General features: G+C 37.0%; 1 protein-coding gene across 2 annotated transcripts in view; it reads left to right on the top strand.

Annotated features, from left to right (window-relative positions):
- Positions 1–20,630, top strand: part of DPH6 (diphthamine biosynthesis 6) — a 189,358-nt gene that overhangs the window by 137,683 nt on the left and 31,045 nt on the right. For both annotated transcript variants that reach the window (XM_061430695.1, XM_061430696.1), the window contains exon 6: positions 12,698–12,759. In XM_061430695.1, coding sequence (XP_061286679.1) covers positions 12,698–12,759 — 62 coding nt within the window. The remainder of the gene's footprint in view (positions 1–12,697; positions 12,760–20,630) is intronic.

Below are 20,630 nucleotides of genomic sequence, written 5' to 3'. Positions count from 1 at the left end.
ACTGAGTGAATTTCATTTTCACTTTCATTATTAATATTAATATTTTTGATGTTTGCATTTATATAAATGTTATTAAATATTACTGTCTCAATGATTATAAAGGTTTTCATAAGGGAACTAGAAACACTGAAACACATTCCACAACTGACGGATTCAGGAGGTAAATTGAACAGACTTTTAGGGTTTTGGTGAAGCACAGTTTATGTCCTTTCATGACCCAGCCTTTGCTAGAGAAGAGACACCTAAATTGAATGAATCTGAAAAAGAAACATTTTTTTCAAAAACTAGGATAAATTGAAGCTTTTAGATAAAGTTGAATTGCATTGAAAAAGCCGGTGAACCATTGTGGCTTTTTCATAGGCTTTTCACAGTCCCTCAAAGGTTCTAATGTTGTATAAAATAAAATGCGAATGATGACATTACAAAGATTAGGATAGAGATTTCAAATTATACTGAAATTGTATTGGGTCTAGATACTAGCATTTATTCAAAGTAAGAGAAGATTATGACTTTGGACTGGCTACACTTACCAGTTAAATGCTTACTGCTTAAAAATTGAAAATAGAATGAATATATAAGATGGATCTTAAAATTACTGAGGTATTGTTATATATTCATATATTCTAAAATGGTTCTATATAGTGAGTCATTTGAGAGCAAATATATTGGTGTATTACCATCTTTCTTTAGCTGAGCTTAGAAATATAAATGAATTCTTGTTGATAAAACAAGTAAATTAAACTAAGAAGTTATTTATTTTGTTAAGCTTTGTGTTAGATATTAACTCAAACATTGACTTTATTATTTAAAATATTTCTCTCTAAAGTACTTAAAGCATAAATCCAGCGATAAATATATTTTAGTGATACTAATATGACCCTGTCCTTCCATTCTCACTTATGAATGATCTTAAATGTCAGAATTCTCTGTGCATATCATCTAGTTAAAAAATACCAAAACCAAAATACATGAGATAAAGATTAACATATTTGAGCTTCATATTTATAGATAAGCTAACAGGTTTGTTTTTTATGTTGAAGTGATCTGTCTCTCCAGATCCTTCTTTTAAAATTATCTTAATAACTGTCTTCTTCCATTTAGAGAAATTAAATATCATAAAGATTGTACATACAATGCTAAGATGTTTCTAAATGAAGAAAATGTGTTAAAAAATTAAATATTCATTTATTATATTTATAAAAATAAGTTACAAAGAGTTTTCATTTGCATATAGTTTAGTATTTATGGAAACATCAGTGTTTTAGGCAGTAAAAAATTTCTTGAGAAAAGTTCCATATCTGAGTATATTCCAGGGTAGTATGAATAATCTTCCTACCACATCCCTAACTATCATCATCCCCTGTGTGATGGTATACCAATTTAGAAGAGATCTCAGAGATCAGGGTGGCTTTAGGCCATTGATTTCTCAAGGTCAGGAGCTTGAATTGCTAGGGATCTATTGCTAGGGATGAATTGCTAGGGATCTCTGGATCTAGTCCAGGAAAATATTTTATAAAAACAATTTGAAGTGCATGTCTTATGGATAGTGATCATGAGATCCCCAGTAATTTGTCACTTTATAATGAACAGAAAAATGAAAGGAAAGACAGATTGCACTTGGGCTGAGTAACCAGCATCAGAAGAAAAGGACTTGAGTAGACGTTACCAACCACAGTAACAAATGTGTATTATATACAGTGTTAAAGTAGATTAATTGAGATAAATATGTACACTATTGTGTGAAATCTAGACAAGCTGTTTCATTATTAAAACTTAGATTTTTTTGGAAATGAAATTTAGCCTATTTAAATAGTATCATCTCATGAGATATAATAAAAATTGCTAAATCATTTGGTAAGCCAAGGATGCCTACCAAAGTCTCCAGACATAATCTCTGGTAAATTTACAATGTGTGAAAATTGTTTCTCAGGTCCCATGTTTCCTTGGGATTACATGTCCATTGGAATAATCTATTGATGTGTGTATGTGAAGTGTCATTACTGATTGGTCTGCCCTGTGTGAAATACCTAAATCATCAGACTGTGGCTGGAAATAATGCCTACCATCCTCACCAAACATGGTGTAGACCCTATTACCAAAATATAAAGACTTATACATGCAGCTTATTTCATTATTAGCTCTGAGAAAAAATGTACTGCTTTTATTTTAGCTATTTTTCCTAGTGAAATGATATGTGTTTCAGAAAAATATTTGAGAATCTTCCTTAAAGCTTTAAAGCTTGTTTTTTTTTTAATTGGAAGCTAATTACTTTACAATATTGTGGTGGTTTTTGCCATATATTCATATGAATCAGCCATGGGTGTACATGTGTTCCCCATTCTGACCCTCCCTCCCACCTCCCTCTCCATCCCATCCCTCAGGGTCATCCCAGTGCATCAGCCATGAGCACCCTGCCTCATGCATTGAACCTGGACTGGCAATCTATTTCACATATGATAATATACATGTTTCAGTGCTATTCTTTCAAATCGTCCCACCCTTGCCTTCTCCCACAAAGTCCAACAGTCTGTTGTTTACATCTGTGTCTCTTTTGCTATCTCTCATATAGGGTCATCATTACCATCTTTCTAAACTCCATATATATGTGTTAATATACTGTATTGGTGTTTTTCTTTGTGATTTATTTCACTCTGTGTAATAGGCTCCAGTTTCATCCACCTCATTAGAACTGATTCAAATGCCTTCTTTTAATAGCTGAGTAATACTCCATTGTGTATATGTACCACAGCTTTCTTATCCATTCATCTGCCGATGGACGTCTAGGTTGCTTCCATGTCCTGGCTATTATAAACAGTGCTGCGATGAACATTGGGGTACACGTGTCTCTTTCAATTCTGATTTTCTCAGTGTGTTGTATGCCCAGCAGTAGGATTGCTGGATCATAAGGCAGTTCTATTTCCAGTTTTCTAAGGAATCTCCACACTCTTCTCCATAGTGGCTATACTAGTTTGCATTACCACCAACAGTGTAAGAGGGTTCCCTTTTCTCCATACCCTCTCCAGCATTTATTGTTTGTAGACTTTTTGATAGTAGGCATTCTGATCTGCATGAGATGGTACCTCATTGTGGTTTTGATTTGTGTTTCTCTGATAATGAGTGATGTTGAGCATCTTTTCATGTGTTTATTAGCCAACCTGTGGATGGTATTGGATGAGTGGCTTGTCAAGGTTTCCTGGTTAGGGACGCTCACGTCGGTGTTCTGGTAGGTGCAGCTGGATTTCTTCTCTCTGGAGTGCAATGAAGTGTCCAGTAGTGAGTTTTAAGGTGTCTATGGGTTTGGTGTGACTTTTGGCCGCCTGTATTTTTGTGCTCAGGGTTATGTTCCTGCTTTGTTGGAGAATTAGCTTAGTATGTCTTGCTCTGAAACTTGTTGGCTCTTGGGTGGAGCTTGGTTTCAGTGTAGGTATGGAGGCTTTCGGTTGAGCTTTTGTCGATTGATAGTCCCTGAATTCAGGCATTTTCTGGTATTCTCAAGTTTCAGATTTAGGCCTCCTGCCTCTGGCTTTCAGTCTTATTCTTACAGTAGTCTCAAGACTTCTCCATCCATACAGGTCCGATGATAAAACATCTAGGTTAAAGGAGAAAAGATTCTCCACGATGAGGGACACCCAGAGAGGTTCACAGAGTTAAATGAAGAAGAGAAGAGGCAGGAAGGAGTTAGAGGTGACCAGGAGGAGAACATGGGGAATCAAAAGGGGAGAGACCAGTCTAGCCAGTAATCAATTTCCTATTTGTGTACACAGTCTGGAACACTCCGAGAGGTTCACGGAGTTCCATAGAGAAGAGAAGAGGGAGGAAAGGACATAGAGGTGACCAGGAGGAGAGGAGGGGCAGTCAAAAGGAGAGGGACCAATCTAACCTCTGATCAGTTCCCTAAGTTTTCTCCACAGCCTGGAACACCCAAAGAGATTCTCAGAGTTAAGTAGAGAAGAGAAGGGGGAAGGAGGAGATAGAGGGGCCCTTGGGGAGGAAAAAGGAGTGTCAAAGGGAAGAGAGCAATCAAGCCAGTAATCACACTCCTAAGTTAAAATGGGTACTGATTTTGGTTTCTTAAAGTACAGAATTGATAACAAATACCAAAAAGCAAAGGTTAAAAATCTAGAGTAGATGTTAGACTCTCAAAAATACAATGCTAAAAAAGCAAAACAAAATCATGAAAGTTATATAAAACAATATGAAATTTGCTTTAAAAATAGGGTCTTTTTTTCCCAAGGTAATATTAGGTTTAAAAATGAAAATTAAAGGAGTAATAAAGAACTTAAAAATTTTTTAAAAAATTGTTTAATTTAAAAATGATAATGGTAAAATATGTCTAGGAATTTCTCTGGAGCTGTTGTGGGCAGTGTGTGGTCAGTTCAGTTTCACATAGTTCCTTGTTCCAGCTTATACTTCTTCTCAAGGTCTATAGGTCCCTTCCAATGTAGCCAGTGCTAACTACAGGGTTTTAATCTGTTGCACCTGTCACTTCCAAAGCTGTTCCCACTTTGTTTACTTTGGCTTCTTCTGTTTGCAAGTCTCTTCAGTATCTACCTTCCACCCTGACACAAGGGGGCAAAGGTGGTCATTTATTTAGGCTCACTTGTTCAGTTGTGCTGCGGGGAGGGAGGAACACTGGAAACAAATATCACTGGCATGTATGGGGAGCGCTCACAGTGCCTGGGCCACACTGGGTTTGCCTCCCACTCACGGCGTGTGTGCCTTTCCAGTCTACACTGCTCAGGCTCCAGGTTGCTCTGCCAGGGAACTGTCTGAAGCAGGCCCTGGGTTGCATGCACTTCCCAGATCTCCGCCACTCAGATTCAGATTCTCAGGTACTCCACAAAGGCACAGACTCAGTTGGGCCTGCATTTTGTGCCCTTCTCAAGTACAAGAAGGTCAGGCGATCAGAAGCTTGGCGAGCGTACTCTTCCCAGCTGGGCGGTGAGTTTTATCACTTCCCCGGTCCCAGCTGCTCAGTGTCCTGGGTGCGCAGTGGGAACACTGTCTCAGGTGTGCTGTTGTCTCTTCTGAGGCGCTGATCTCTGGCTGTGACCCTCCTGATGGATATCAACCGTCCAGGATCCCAGGAAGACTTGGTTAGCAACTGGGAGCCTGCTCACAGTTTGCTAGGGGATGCTGTCTCTGGGGCTGAGTTTGCCCCTTTCCTTCAGGCTCTGACTGTCACCCACCTGCCTCCCTGTCTCATCAGCGGGGGATGGGCTGGTCCACAGCTGGCTAACTCTCCTCTGGTATTCGCTCAGTCCTTTGTTCTGTGAGCAGTCTGGCAATGCTTTAGGTTAGAGCTTTTTGCAGGAAAGTTCTCTCTCTCTCTCTCTCTCTCTCTCTCTCCTTTTTTTTTCCCTCCCTGGCTATCCCACAGTTTGGGTTACTATCTCAGGTTAGCTCCCTCAGATTGCCCTCAGGGCATTCAGGCCTGGTCCTAACCCTGAGCAGTGCAGCCAGCGCCTCCCTGTTAAGCCCCAGCTTTCTGGTGGCGGATGCAAGTGTCTAGGCTACTTCTCTGCTGGGAGTTGCAGTTAGGCACTTAATCTGTGGGTTTTATTTATTTACTTTTTCCTCCCAGTTATGTTGCCCTCTGAGATTCCAAAACTCCCCACAGACCCGCTGATGAGAGGGTTTCCTAGTGTTTGGAAACTTCTCCTCTTTTAAGACTTCGTCCCCAGGATGGATCTCTGTCCCTAACTCTTTTGTCTCTCGTTTTATCTTTTATATTTTGTTCTACCTCCTTTTGAAGACAATGGGCTGCCTTTCTGGGTGCCTGGTGTCCTCCGCGAGTGTTCAGAAGTTGTTTTGTGGTATTTGCTCAGCGTCCAAATGATCTTTCAATGAATTTGTAGGGGAGAAAGTGGTCTCCCCATCTTATTCCTCCACCATCTTAGGACCGCCCCCAAAAGCTTTAAAGTTTTATTTATTCTAATTGTTTCAGCTCCATAGGATTTTCAGTGCTTATCCTAGGAATAAATAAATTGAAAATATTTCTTTGAATACACAAAAATCTTGAAATAATCGACTAATTTTTACCATGGTATGCTTCTATGATGAATATGGGTTCATCGGGAAAAAATGTTCTCAATGTGACTTATGTTTACATATTTTACTGACTCTCTTATCTAAAGGCAAGCCAAATCACTTTACTGGTATGTCATGGAATACAGCCATCTTTGAAATGAGGTATAACAGATATTTCTCTAATAGTTCAGACCTGGGGCCTGATAACTTTGCAGTGAATTTAAAGACTGCAAGGAAAATGGGAAGACTCTGGATTTGATCTTTCAGTGCCAACCTATATAAAGCCATGTGCTCTTAAAATACTTTTCATGCATTTTAGATAGGTATTTATTTACTCCCAGATCCTTATTAAGAACACAAAACATAAATTCATAGATTCAGTCATGAGAGACTGAAAGCATTATAAACATCACTGTGAATTAGGAATGAATAGAATACAAAATAGTTCAGAACTGAAGCTGTGGGGCTGTACTACCAAGGGTCAGGAAATAGGCAAAAGTAATTGGACGATCATAGCCCTCTATGAGGGAGAACCTGAAAAAGATAAAAATAAAGCATCCATTAAAGAAAAAGCAATCAGTTAGAAAACTAAATCACTCAAAACAGTATGATGTGAAAAGAAACAATTAGAAATTTCGGCAGTGAAATATGGTCATTTAAAAAACAAAATATTGCAGTGGGCAGAATAAACTCTAGATGAACCAAGTCAAAGAGAGAATGAGTGAAGCAGAAAAAAATAATTCACCCAGAAGGCAATTCCTAGGTCAGAAAGATCCCCTGGAAAAGGGAATGGATAGGCACTCCAGTATTCTGCCTAGAAAGTTCCATGGACAGAGGAGCCTGGAGGGCTGCAGTCTATGGAGGTCTCAAAGACCTGGACCTGACTGAGTGACTAACACTTTTCTATGGTTTTGAATGTGTGTTAAAAATTACCAGTGATTACTGAAAGAGTAGAAATCCAGTATACAGCTTTCTAATCAGCCAAGAAAACAGGCAAAACACTGTTTTGATCTTTTTTTTGTTTATTTTTTGGTATGAGGCAGAAAATGGCAAAGGAAAAATGATATATAAAGTTTAATATAACAAGAAGTCCACAATAAGGTGACAGAAACAGGTCCAGAAAAAAAAATGTAGAATATAAAAAATATAAAATATTTAAGCTCAATTCTGTGAACTTGTATTTATAAGATAGAATAAAATTTTTCAAACCCTGGTTATGTGTAAATCAGAAAAATATTAACAAAAGAAAGCTGAAATTATAATGTTGATAAATAGAATGTATGATAAAAGTCATATGTGGAGATGAAAAGCTCACTACTTCTCGATAAAGGAATAATATTCTCAAAAGTTTTAGAAATTATGAATTTGTGTGTAACAACTTACTTCTCAAGCGTATAAAACAAAATTGACAGAATTATAACAAACTATTAAAACCAAAATCGTACTGAGAGTTTATACCACCCCTTTATTTGAAATAATAGTTCATGTAAATAAAATATTAGTAAGGTCATAGAAGATTTGAACAGCAGAATTAACAATTAAGGTCATGATTTTGTGTGTTTAAGTATAAAATCTTATTTTGCAAAACTAAGATCATGGCATCCAGTCCCATCACTTCATGGCAAATAGATGGGGAAACAATGGAAACAGTGAGAGACTTTATTTTGGGGGGCTCCAAAATCTCTGCAGATGGTGACTGCAGCCATGAAATTAGAAGATGCTTGCTCCTTGGAAGAAAAGCTATGACCAACCTAGACAGCATATTAAAAAGCAGAGACTTTGCCAACAAAGGTCCATCTAGTCAAAACTATGGTTTTTTTCAGTAGTCATATATGGATGTAAGAGTTGGACTATAAAGAAAGCTGAGTGCTGAAGAATTGATGCTTTTAAACTGTGGTGTTGGAGAAGACTGTTCAGAGTCCGTTGGACAGCAAGGAGATCCAACCAGTCCATCCTAAAGGAAATCAGTCTTGAATATTTATTGGAAGGACTGATGCTGAAGCTGAAAAACTGACTCATTGGCAAAGACTGATTCTGGGAAAAGACTGAAGGCAGGAGGAGAAGGGGATGACAGAGGTTGAGATGGTTGGATGGCATCACCGACTCAATGAACATGAGTTTGAGCAAGCTCTGAGAGTTAGTGATGGACAGGGAAGCCTGCATGCTGCAGTCCACAGGGTCACAAAGAGTTGGGCACGACTCAGTGACTGAACTGAACTTGCTTTCAACAGATCCACTTTCCAAGCACAGATGGGGCATTTATAATATGTAATTATCTATAAGTCATGAAGAAACTTTACCAAATTTTGAAGAATTGTAGTATAAAGATATAGTCTTGACCATATGCAGTCAAATTAGGAAAAAAAAGTAGTAGAAGTAAACAAACATGTTTGACACAAGAGTAATCTTAAATAACAATAAAAATGACAAAATATTGACAACTGAATGACAACAAATGTGCCATTTTCAAATCTTTTGGGATGCAGCTAAATTGGTATTTAAAATCTTTCTATTAAAAAAATAAGAAATATGTAAATATAAATGAATCAAGTGTTCAAATCAAGAATCCAGAATAAATAAACTACTGAATAAATATAAATAGAAGCAAGGAAGTAATAAAAGTAAGAGTAAAGTTTATGAAATTAAAAGTCAGAGAAAATATTAAAAACAGCAAAAAACTGGCACCTTGATGAAACTCCTCAAGTTGCCAAATATGTGACAAAATCTATCTAACGTAAAAGACTGGTCACCAATAAAGTCTTCTACCTTATGTGAATTCATGAAATAAATAGCCTTTGTTTAGAGATGTTTCAGTATTATTAAGAAAAGATGATGAGTAGTCTATTAGAAAAATGGTCGAAGAATATGAAGAGTCATTTCACAGTAAAAAATAAAAATTATAAATCTGGCTGCAAATTTCTGAAAAACATGTTCCACTGCAATCATACAAGAGTTGCTATTCAGTCACCAGTTAGTGTCTAACTCTTTGCAACCGCACTGACTGTAGCATGCCAGGCTTCCCTGTCCCTCATTATCTCCTGGAGTTTGCCCAAATCGTGTCCATTGCATCAGTGATGCCATCCAATGAACTCATCCTGTTACCCTTTTTACCTCCTGCCTTCAGTTTTCCCCAGCATCAGGGTCTTTTCCAATAAGTCACCTGTTCACATCAGGTGGCCAAAGTATTGGAGATTCAGCTTCAACATCAGTACTTCCAATAAGTATTCAGGGTTGATTTCCTTTAGGATTGACTGGTTTCATCTCCTTGCTGTCCAGGGGACTCTCTGGAGTCTTCTCCAGCACTGCAGTATGAAAGCCTCAATTCTTAGGCACTCTGCCTTTTTTATGGTCCAACTCTCACATCTGTACATGACTACGAAAGACCATAGCCTTGACTATATGGACCTTTGTCAGAAAAGTGATATCTTTGCTTTTTAACACACTGTCTAGGTTTGTCATAGGTTTCCTGCCAAGAACCAATCGTCTTCTGTTTTCATGGCTGCAGTCACCAGCCACAGTGATTTTAGAGCCCAAGAAGAAGAAATCTACCACTGCTTCCAGCTTTTCTTCTTCTATTTGCTGTGAAGTATGGGTATCCAAAATCACTGCAGATGCTAATTGCAGCCATGAAATTAAAAGACCCTCACTCCTTGGAAGGAAAGTTATGACCAACCTAGACAGCATATTAAAAAGCAGAGATATTACTTTGCCAAAAAAGGTCTGTCTAGTCAAGGCTATGGTTTTCCAGTAGTCATGTATGGATGTGAGAGTTGGACTCTAAAGAAAGCTGAGTGCCAAAGAATTGATGCTTTTGAACTGTGATGTTGGAGAAGACTCTTGAGAGTCCCTTGGACAACAAGGAGATCCAACCAGTCCATTCTAAAGGAGATCGGTCCTGTGTGTTCATTGGAAGGACTGATGTTGAAGCTGAAACTCCGATACTTTGGCCACCTTATGCGAAGAGCTGACTCATTTGAAAAAACCCTGATGCTCGGAAAGATTGAGGGCAGGAGGAGAAGGGGATGACAGAGGATGAGATGGTTGGATGGCATCACTGACTCAATGGACATGGGTTTGGGTAGACTCGGCAGTTGGTGATGGACAGGGAGACCTGGCGTGCTATGGTTCATGGGGTCAGAAAGTATCGGACACGGCTGAGTGACTGAACTGAACTGATAGAGATGTTGTGTTTGGCAGAGGTAGGGAAAGGTTTCCATAAACAATACTTTACCCATAAATAAGAGATAGAATTATAACACTCTAGCTATGATAACTGAAAGTAAATTCTACATAAGTTGAATATCTCAATGTGAATACAAAGTTTTAAAACTTCAAAAGGAAAATATAAAAGACACATTATTTCCTTGGGGAAGGAAAGAATTTATTACAAAGAAAGGAAAAACATTTTTAAGTAACAATTCTTTTGACTACTATAAGGTTAAATTTTTTATGTTTATCAAAAGACCTTCCCCCAATAAAAAAGTGTAATAACAAGCCACTGGTTAGCAAAATGTTTACTGTGCCCATAATGATGAAGAATCAGCATTCAGAATATATCAAGAACAATTAATCATCAAATAAAAGGGAAAACAGCATTTAAAAAACCAAATGATTTTAATAAGCAGTTCACAGAAGTGAAAACCTGAATGAATGGGCAATGAAATATGGAAAAGTGCTTATTTTTAATAGTAATCATAAGGTTAAAACTAATACAAGTATCCAAAACATTTTTTATATGTCTGTGTATATCAGATTGGCAAAGATGAAAAATCTGATATTAAACTGTTTTCATATTATAGGAACTAGGGGTTTATTTCCTTGATGGTGAAAGTACAAAGTAACAATACTTCTTTGGAGAGCAATTTGGCAATATATAGTAGACTTGAAGATTACATATATAGGTATAAATATATATATATATGTAAAATAGCAATTATATTATAGTTTTTCTACACTATCATGGTAATTTTACATATATGCATATTTAATGCAGCACAGAAAGTTCTTCCTAGTAGAAAAACAGACATTAGAAATAAGTCATTGCCCAGCTGTCCACCTACTGGAAAATGGACATGTAAATTCCATAATGAAATAGAACAGTAAAGATGGATGGACCAGAGCCACAGTAATCAATATAAATAAATCTTTCATTAACAAAGGGAACTGGAAAAAAACAAAAGTTATCATTCATGTTAAAATTTGATATACATGAACAACATCAAATATTGTTTTGGATATGTACACTTGTAATAAAATTATAAAAGCATAGTTGGGAAATACTTGATAAGAGTGGTTATTCATGTTGAAAGACTAGGGAAAATAGATTAATTAGGGGTAGATATACTGTGAAATTCTATTATGTTGGTGATGTTTATTTCTTGAAGTTGTGGAGGAAATATGGCAAGATATTTATGTTTATTAAATCTGAGTGATGATTACATATGTGTTTGTTTCAAAATATTTCATTTACTTATTCATTTTAAACTTTGAAAAGTGTTCTACATGAATAGAGACTAGAATAAGTCAGTGATTACTTCATCAATGTGTTTACCCAGCCAACTGAAATTTTGCTTTTAGTGAATACACCACGATAAGGGTGCCATGAAGGGAGTTGACTTAATCTACCTAGTGCTACTAGTTTGAGTTGTTTGCTTTGGCTTTACTATATGAGAATCCTCAATCTTTATCTGACTTCCCTTTTATTATTCTGTATGTGATTATAACAAATATCATGTTACCAAAACAGGCATCCAACTACAAGCAGAAAATTGTTACTCAGTTCGTATATTCAATAAGCTAAATGGTTTAAACCAATAAAAATGTAAAAATAGCATATTTAAATAAGCTTAAGCTACTGCAAATACTATGGATGTAAATATCTAAAGTGAGTTCATTCATTTCATAGCTGAATTGTGGCATGTGATTTTTTCCCCCTGGAAGATGAATTTTGGAATGTGGGACGAGTTCCTGTTGTCCACAGTAGTCTACCTATACCCCATCACTCACATAAACTCTGCTGTTACCAGTTGGAACACTTTCATCAGAGATTATGCACATGCTACTGGTACTGTAATGATTTTTCAGAGTCTTTTTTTCTTAGAAAACACTGTCACACAAGTGGTCATTAAAATAAGCTGTCATTTAATTTGGTAATATTTCTGTTCATGTGTTATTAAGTGAATTAATTATATAGGCTTACAGCCTACCACTCTCTTGTTTTCTACTTTTATTCTCCAAATAAGTTTGAAATTTATACAAAATAGGTGTGTCAGAAAAATTCTCACTGTTGTCTCCATGAGTAAAAACAAATTATAATAATTAAAATGCCTTGGATTTCAATTTCATATCTTCTAAATGATAGTTTTTTTCCTACCCTAATTACAGTTCCTCAAAAATGAAAAAGGGATTGAAACAATGCATCTGGTAGTTGATGAGCAATTAAAAAATGAACTGGAATGAAACTTACTTTTCAGGAGCAAGAAAAGCAGTTACCCAAGGGGAATAGAAAAATAAATACTAGCAAAGTAAATTTTGCTTTAGAATCAGAGCACTTTAAAATATATATACACTAGTTTCCTAGGCAAAGAGGAACCAAGGGAATGGAAATGTGTTTTTAAACCTCCAGTTTAATAGTTATGTAAAAAAAATATTTGACCTTTCTTGGCAGGTTTAGATCCAGATAAGCATCTTGGAAAAACCTTGGATCAAATGGAGCCCTATCTCTTAGAGGTAAGAATTTAGAGTATTTCTCAAAATACAGGCATCTAAAGGAGGAAAATAAACAATGCCATGATATGCTGATTATACAATCAATTTTTAGAAATTCTCAGATACATTGATGATACAGCTTTGTGATAAAATTAAACCTCAGATGGGTATGAAAGTGTTTAAAATTAATTACAAAAGTTATGACTACTCTGTTGCGCTCGCTAAAAGAATAATTAAGTAAGCTATATTAAAAAGGAAATTGTTTGTCAAAAAGTTTACTTTTATTTTCCCTGGTAACTCAGACAGTGAAGAATCTGCCTGCAATGCAAGAGACCTGGATTTAATCCCTGGGCTAGAAAGATTCCCTGGAGAAGGGAATGGCAGCCCACTCCATTAGTCTTGCCTGGAAAATTCCATGGACAGAGGAGCCTGGCAGGCTGCAGTCAATTGCAGCCTGAAAAGAGTTGGACACGACTGAGCGACTGACACTTTCACTTTCAAAGTACAGTCCCTGATGGTCTCCATGATAAGGTGCATTTCCATCAGAAATACAAGAGAAAATTTCCTTTATAGATTATCTAATCTAACCTCTTTTCTTTTACCAATTAGGAAATTACCTTGCCGAGTAGTAAACAAATTATCCCGAGGCTTCAGGTTACAACTGTTTATCATTGTCAAAGTCTAAATGTGTTTTAAATATTAAAGAAAGATCTTGTTATTTTTACTCTATTAACTGTATTATATTTTATTAGAATTAGGGGTCAAATGTTAGGATTAGTATGGCAATTCTGAATTAACGAGAATAGTGTAACTTGGATTTTTGAAATTTTACAGTTACAAAAAATGAAAAAGAAAATCACCCTACTTCTGTGAAAGAAGGAAACTCCTCTATTAAGTTACCATTTTTCCCTCCCATGTTCTTCATCAAATTGTCTCTGGACACTGTTAATGCCAGTGCTGTAATATGAACTGTTAGCAGTTACACCTGTCAGTAACTGTATGTGTTTCACATTTTTCTTTCAGATATTTGATTATTTTATGGCTTATCAATATGTACCAAATGCTTAGAAATCCCTAAAATGTTCATTTCTTGTTTTACTAAGCGTTATGCTTGTACTTAGTCACTCAGTTGTGTATGATTCTTTGCAACCCCATGGCCTGTAGCCCACCAGGCTCCTCTGTCCATGGAATTTTCCAGGCAAGAATACTGGAGTGGGTTTCCATGCCCTCCTTCAAGGAATCTTCCCACCCAGGAATCAAACCCAGGTCTTCCGCATTGCAGGCAAATTCTTGACTGTCTGAGTCACCAGGAAAGCCCAAGAATACTAGGGTAGGTAGCCTATCCCTTCTCCAGGGGATCTTCCTGACCCAGTAATTGAACCAGGCTCTCCTGCATTACAGGTAGAGTCTTTACCCAGCTGAGCTACCATGGAAGCCCACCAGGGAAGCCCCTTATTAAGCATTATTAAGCATCTAACATGTGCTAGGAAAATCAGTTCAGTTCAGTTCAGTCACTCAGTCGTGTCTGACTCTTTGTGATCCCATGGACTGCAGCACGCCAGGCCTCCCTGTCCATCAACAACTCCCGGAGTTTACCCAAACCTATGTCCATTGAGTCGGTGATGCCATCCAACCATCTCATCCTCTGTCATCTTCTTCTCCTCCCGCCTTCAATCTTTCCCAGCATCAAGGTCTTTTCCAATGAGTGACATAAATAGTAAAAGATTTGGAAATGAGCTAGGAAAAGATTTGAAAATGAGCTAGGAAAATAGCAAAAGATTGAAATGATTATATAATTGTGACAAATTATTTTGATTTCTAGATACTTTGATATCATTTATGATGGACATGGCTGCTTTCCATGCCCCTCTGATAGGACTCTTTTCACAGTAATTTGTTCTATGCCCAGCATATCTATGTTCACATCTATTCACTACCATTGGGCTAAATTTTGCTTCTACAAAAGCAGTGTAAATAATGTAATTAAACTTATGAGGGTGAAAGAAAGGGAACTTCAGAGATAGGAGACTGGAGTTTTGGCAAAAGATGCTTCTAAAACTTGAAGTTATGAGGTCAGGTTTCAAGCATCTGTAGATTATTTTTAGAAAGGCAAGTAAAGCTTTAGGATTACCATGATGTTGATTGTGAATTAACCTGTGTGTTACCATAAGATGTTTAAACACAGAAATTACTTTATTCTACTTTAGCTAATTCCTCACAAGACCTGTCAGTCTTACATTTCACAAAAAAATTATCTAGCCATTCTCCATAATGACCATTTTATTTCCTCTCTGCTCCTCAAGTTTCAAATCCCTTCATATTTTACTGTCAATGTACAAATGGTAGCAAAGTGCTGAATGAATAAAAGCACCATTGAAATAAATTAAAAATACAGGGACACAAAATCATAATACATTTGCAAGGACATAGACAAAAGATATACATGGAATACTTTTAAATATTTGTCTGTGATAAGGAAAAGGGGATAAGGAATAGAGATAAATAGGAATTTTTATTTTTTATTTATTGAAGTACAGTTGACGTGCAGTATTATATGTTCAGTTCAGTTCAGTCAGTTCAGTCACTCAGTCGTGTCCAACTCTTTGCGACCCCATGAATCGCAGCACTCCAGGCCTCCCTGTCCATCACCAACTCCCAGAGTTCACTCAGACTCACATCTGTCGAGTCAGTAATGCCATCCAGCCATCTTATCCTCTGTCGTCCCCTTCTCCTCCTGCCCCCAATCCCTCCCAGCATCAGAGTCTTTTCTAATGAGTCAACTCTTCGCATGAGGTGGCCAAAGTACTGGAGTTTCAGCTTTAGCATCATTCCCTCCAAAGAAATCCCAGGGCTGATCTCCTTCAGAATGGACTGGTTGGATCTCCTTGCAGTCCAAGGGACTCTCAAGAGTCTTCTCCAACATCACAGTTCAAAAGCATCAATTCTTCGGTGCTCAGCTTTCTTCATAGTCCAACTCTCACATCCATACATGACCACTGGAAAAATCATAGCCTTGACTAGACAGACCTTTGTAGGCAAAGTAATGTCTCTGCTTTTTGATATGCTATCTAGGTTGGTCATAACTTTTCTTCCAAGGAGCAAGCATCTTTTAATTTCATGGCTGCAGTCACCATCTGCAGTATTATATGTTACAGATGTACAATATAGTGATTCACAGTTTTTAAAAGTTATACTCCATTTACAGTTATTCTAAATAATATTGACTATATTTATTGTACTTTATAATATATCCCATAGCTTATTTTATATGATAGTTTGTAGCTCTTAATTCTCTACCGCTATGTTGCCTATCCCCCCATCCCTTTTCTCATTAATAAATAAATGGAAAATTTAAAATAACAATATAAGGGACTTCTCTGGGGTTCAGTGGCTAAGACTGCACACCCAGTGCAGGGGGCCCAGGTTCAGTCCCTGGCCAGGTAATTAGATGCTGCAACTTAAGTTCCTGCATGCCATACCGAAGATCAAAGTTCTGTGTGCTGCAACCAAGACCTGGCACTGCCAAGGAAACAAATAAATAAAATAAATATTTTTAATAAGACATAAGAATACCTATTACTGCAAATTTGCAATATGAGAAAGTATAAGGTAGCAAAAAAAAAAGCATAGTTCTTCTGCCCCATGATGCATGTTGCTAATGTGTTGGTGTATTCCCTGATTTTTATTTCCCGAGCTTTTGTTGTACACTCAAGTTCATATCATTAAATATTTGTACGTATTGTATTTGCACAGTTTGGTTCAACTATACATATAGTTTGCCTACTTTTTTTCTCATAATATTATGATGTGTTTACTTTCCCACAGAACTAAATCTATTTGAAAATACATTAATTAATGGCTGTGTAGATTCCATCGTATTCATATTCTACATATGAATATATTCTTGTTGGGAATATTTGTCTCTGTGGTTGGTACAAAAGTAATTGTGGTTTTGCATTGTTGAACTTTTCCATTTGATTGGAATACTTCTTAACTGTGATTATATTATACGTCATTTTCATGCAAGTCTTACTTTATGTTCTTTTGCTAATGACTTATTACTTGATGTTTATTTTATATTTACTTTAGACTATAAATTTGATGTTAGACAAAAAGCAAATACAAGCAATTTTTTTATTCACGTTCAAAATGGATCATAAAGCAGGGAGGCAACTCTGAATATCAATGCATTTGGCCCAGGAACTGCTAATGAACATACAGAGTAATGGTGGTTCAAAAAGTTTTGCAAAGGAGATGAGAGCCTCGAAGATGAGGAGCATAGTGGCTGGCCATCAGAAGTTGACAACTACCAATTGAAAGGAGTCATCAAAGCTGATCCTCTTACAACTACAGGATAAACTGTTGAAGAACTCAGCATCAACCATTCTAAGGTCATTTGGTATTTGAAGCAAACTGGAAAAGTGAAAAAGCTCAGGAAGTGGGTGCCTCATGAGCTGAACACAAATCAAAAAATTGTTGTTTTGAAGAGTCATCTTTCTTCTCTTATACCATGCAACAACAATGAACCATTTCTCAATTGGATTGTGATGTGCGACAAAGAGTAGATTTTATACAACAAATGACAATGACCACCTCAGTGCTTGGACCAAGAAGCAGCTCCAAAGCACTTCCCAAAGCCAAACTTGCGCCAAAACAAGGTCATGGTCACTGTTTGGTGATCTGCTGCCCATCTGATCCACTACAGCTTTCTGATTCCTGGCAAAACCATTAGAGAAGTATGCTCAACAGATCCAGTGAGATGCACCGAAAACGGCAATGCCTGCAGCTAGCATTGGTCAACCGAATGGGCCCAATTCTTCTCCACAACAACGCCTGACCACGTGTCACACAACCAGTGCTTCAAAAGTTGAACAAATTGGGCTAAGAAGTTTTGCCTCATCCACCATATTCACCTGACCTCTCACCAACCAGCTACCACTTCTTTAAGCACCTCCACCACTTTTTGTAGGGAAAATGCTTCCACAACCAGCAGGAGGCAGAAGATGCTTTCCAAGAGTTTATCAAATCCCAAAGCATGGCTGTTTATGCTACAGGAATAAACAAACTTATGCCTCATTACCAAAAATGTGTTGATTGTACTCGTTTCTATTTTAATTAATAAAGATGTGTTTAAGTCTAGTTATAATGATTTAAAATTCATGGTCTGAAACCACCATTACTTTTTCAACAACCTAATAAGTTATTAAAAAGTTATTTCTTTTTAAATTATTATAAACACTATTCTGATTATTATCTTTCCTGGTAAATCTTCATGTATATTTCTGACTATTACTTTCTTTAGATAAATTCCTAGGAATTATAATTTCTGGATCAAAAAATAAAACTTCAAGGCTTATACATTTATTACTCTAAATTAACTATGGAATCATTTCAGCCATTGCTCCTTAAATTTCTGCAAGTTCCTAAAATTATTATATGATACATAAACAATGGATTAAAAAATTATTTTATCTTTTGTGCTTCTTCTCCCCAGGATTATTTTCTCATTGTTCAGAAAAGGAGATGAATTTTAATATAAAATTACATCAAATTTTAAAAGCTTTGGACTGTTCTTTAAATGTTTTTGAAGAGTATTCCTATTTTTGTGATATTTTACAATGTTTGTTGAACTCAGTCTTTGAAATGATTCTTCATACTTTGCTATGTAAACAACCCTCTGAGTCTTTCTTGCCTCTTACTTATTTCATCATCTCACTTTCATGTCTTATGGTTGATTTTTACCTCTATGTCTTTGTATTACTTAATGATTTCCCTCAAATTTAGCACTATTTATTGATTTCTCACTCTAGATTATGCAGATTTAGCTATCTTTACTCCCTTTGTCTCCACCAAATATGTGTACCCTTTTCCTCATTCCATCTTCCCACATAATACTGCAATTCTGGTTGTATGAATAGTCAGTGTTTAAATTACAATAACTATAAAAACTCAAAACACAGCCTCATTAGGTAGTAAACTCTGGTAGTAAACCTTTCCTGTGTTGTTGTTCAGTCTCCCAGTCATGTCCAATTCTTTGTGACCCCATGGACTGCAACACGCCAGGCCTCCCTGTCCCTCACCATCTCCGGGAGTTTGCCCAGGTTCATGTCCATTGCATTGGTGATGCCATCCAGCCATCTCATCCTCTGATACCCTGTTCTCCTTCTGCCCTCAGTTTTTCCCAGCATCAGAGATTTTTCCAGTGAGTCGACTGTTTGCGTCAGGTGACCAAAATTCTGGAACTTCAGCTTTAGAATCAGTCCTTCCAATGAGTATTCAGGGTTGATTTCTTTTAAGATTGACTGCTTTGATCTTCCTGTCCAAGGGACTCTCAGAAGTCTTCTCCAGCACCACAGTTTGAAGGCATCAATTCTTTGGTGTTCTGTCTTCTTTACAGTCCAGTTCTTACAACCATACATGACCACTGGAGAGACCAAAGCCTTGACTATACGGACCATTGTCAGCAGAGTAATGTCTCTGCTCTTCAACACACTGTCTGTGTGTGTCATAGCTTTCCTGCCAAGAACCAATTGTCTTCTGTTTTCATGGCTACAGTCACCATGCACAATGATTTTAGAGCCCAAGAAGAGGAAATCTATCACTGCTTCCACCTTTACCCTTCTATTTGCCATCAAGTGCTGGGGCTGGATGCCATGATCTTGGTTTTTTTAATATTTAGTTTTAAGCCAGCTTTTTCACTCTCCTCCTTCACCTTCATCAAGAGGTTCTTTAGTCCCTCTTCACTCTCTGCCATTAGAGTGTTACTGAGGTTGTTAATGTTTCTCCTACCTCTCTTGATTCCAGTTTGTAACTTATCTAGTCCAGCATTTCTCATAATGTGCTCAGTGTATAGATTAAACAAACAGGGTGACAGCAGACAGCCCTGCCATACTCCTTTCTCAATCCTGAACCAATCAGCTGGTCAATACAAGGTTCTTAACTGTTGCTTCTTGATCCTCATATGTTTTCATGTGAATTATAATTGTCTTGCTTTATTCATTTATTCCAAATTCTATGTACTAATCACTAATTCAGTGCTTTACTCATTGACAATTTCTTAGTCTCTTAGCCAGATATTCAGACATACTAAATAGTTTTTCAGTTTCCTCTCCCTGAAGTCTTTTCCAGGGCCTTAGACCTGATGTACATAATCTGGGTCAGTTTCATTCTATGCCTATTACAAGGCTGTCATCCATCATCTTCTCATAATCCAAGAGACCCCTTTACCTTTCTTCTTTGTTAGATCCCTTGTTTCCTGGATCCAGTGTCTTTCTTTTATCTTTGTTTCCATCTCATTTTTGTGAAGCACATTCTTTTTAAGGAAGAGTCCACAGGACTCTTTGAGAGTGTATGCATATCTGTAAATGTCTTCATTCTTTCCTTTCATTTGATTGGTTCTTTAGCAAGTCATAAATTCTGTTTTAGGAATATTTTCCCTTCCAGATCTTGATAATATTGCTTCATTTCCTTGCAGCTTGATATGCTGTTGAGAAGCCCAAAGTTATTCTGACTCCTGACTATTTCTATGCAACCTTATTTATTTCTCTCTCCATCTCCTCTGTGTAAGAGTATGTAAGATACTTCTTTTGCCCCCAAAATTATGAAGTCTTATGTGCTGTGTCTTAGGCATGAATGTTTTTATCCATTGTGCTGAGACAGGTAGAGTTTTCAGCTTGAAAATTTCAGTTCTGGGCAGTTTTCTTGAATTATTTCACTGGTGTTTACCTACTCTTTCTTTTTATTTCTTTTTGTGGTTCAGTCACTCAGTCATGTCCAACTCTTTACGACCACATGGACTGCAGCATGCCCAGGCTTCCCTGTCCTTCACCATCTCCTGGAGTTTGCTCAAATTCATGTCCATTGAACCCGTGATGCCATCCAACCATCTAGCC

Source organism: Bos javanicus, chromosome 10, assembly GCF_032452875.1.
Source record: "Bos javanicus breed banteng chromosome 10, ARS-OSU_banteng_1.0, whole genome shotgun sequence".
Taxonomy (NCBI): domain Eukaryota; kingdom Metazoa; phylum Chordata; class Mammalia; order Artiodactyla; family Bovidae; genus Bos; species Bos javanicus.
Note: the sequence above shows the minus strand (reverse complement) of the source record. Positions and strands in the feature narration are given on the sequence as shown.